At 50.0% G+C, this 1,126-nt stretch overlaps 1 gene segment (V, D, J or C); it reads right to left on the bottom strand.

The window, feature by feature from the left end:
• Positions 1 to 409: 409 nt before the first annotated feature.
• LOC105525083 lies at positions 410 to 850 on the bottom strand. The segment is given in 2 exon segments: positions 410 to 726; positions 811 to 850. Coding segments are annotated over 2 exon segments (357 nt in total).
• Positions 851 to 1,126: the final 276 nt, after the last annotated feature.

Below are 1,126 nucleotides of genomic sequence, written 5' to 3'. Positions count from 1 at the left end.
TTAGTTGATGAGTCACACAAAAGCAATGAAGCTGAAGGTTATTGAGCAGGAGTTGCTATTACAACTTTAGCTTTCCTTTAGAACTCATTCCTCTACCTGATGTGAAATTAGCCCAGGTGCACTGAAGAGCGCTTGACAGTTAACCAAAGACCAGGAAATGGGCACTCATGTGTGGAGCAGAGCATGGCTCTGGGATGCTTTGCAAACAAAGTGGCTTCTCACATCTTCTGGAAAACCCATCAAAATGGGCAAGGTAGGGATCTCTTAGGAGCACCCGTCTATCCCACATTCATGGCTAATATAACAGTGGAAGTTGATGCAAAATGAGATTATATGGAAGATAAAGAAACTGCTGCACCACTGCCTCAGCTCAGCACAGCTGCCTCTTCCCTCAGGGCTTCTGACTCTCTCAGGACGTGGGTTTCCACACGGTGTCTCTCGTACAGTAATACACGGCCTTGTCCTTAGCATTTAGGCTGCTGATCTGCAGATGCACTGTGCTGACAGAGGTGTCCATGGAGAAGACAAACCATCCTGTTTGGCCCTGGGCATACATTGGGTTCCCAGTGTTGGTGCTCATCCATCCCATCCACTCAAGCACCCAATTCATACCATAGGTGGTAAAGCCGTAACCAGAAGCCTTGCAGGAGACCTTCACTGAGGCCACAGGCTGCTTCACCTCAGGCCCAAACTGCACCAGCTGCTCCTGGGAGTGGGCACCGGTGGAGAGGAGACAGGATTGCGTGAAGTCTCACATGACTGGCCTGATTTCTCTGTCAGTCCTCGGACTGGGGAGCCCCTTAACTTTTGCTGCTGCCACCAAGAAGAGGAGCCTGTAGGTCCTGTCCATGGTGAGGAGCTGTGCTGTTGGTGGGGTGTGGTCCCGAGGAGGGGTGTGGTTGTTGGGTGATGCTCTCAGGGCACAGAGTTATCTGTATTAACCTTAGTGATTTGCATATTCATGAAGGATGTTATTTAATAGCCCAGTTCCTGACCCAGTATAAAAAAGGGCAGATACATGACACGTGGATGACACAATTGTAGAAGCTGAGGGTTCAAGCCGTAGTCCTGTGAGAGGCCATGCGTTCCCTACACATCCCTGAACTCTGTGTTGACAGAGCTTCCC

Source organism: Colobus angolensis, unplaced genomic scaffold, assembly GCF_000951035.1.
Source record: "Colobus angolensis palliatus isolate OR3802 unplaced genomic scaffold, Cang.pa_1.0 Scaffold519, whole genome shotgun sequence".
Taxonomy (NCBI): Eukaryota; Metazoa; Chordata; class Mammalia; order Primates; family Cercopithecidae; genus Colobus; species Colobus angolensis.
Note: the sequence above shows the minus strand (reverse complement) of the source record. Positions and strands in the feature narration are given on the sequence as shown.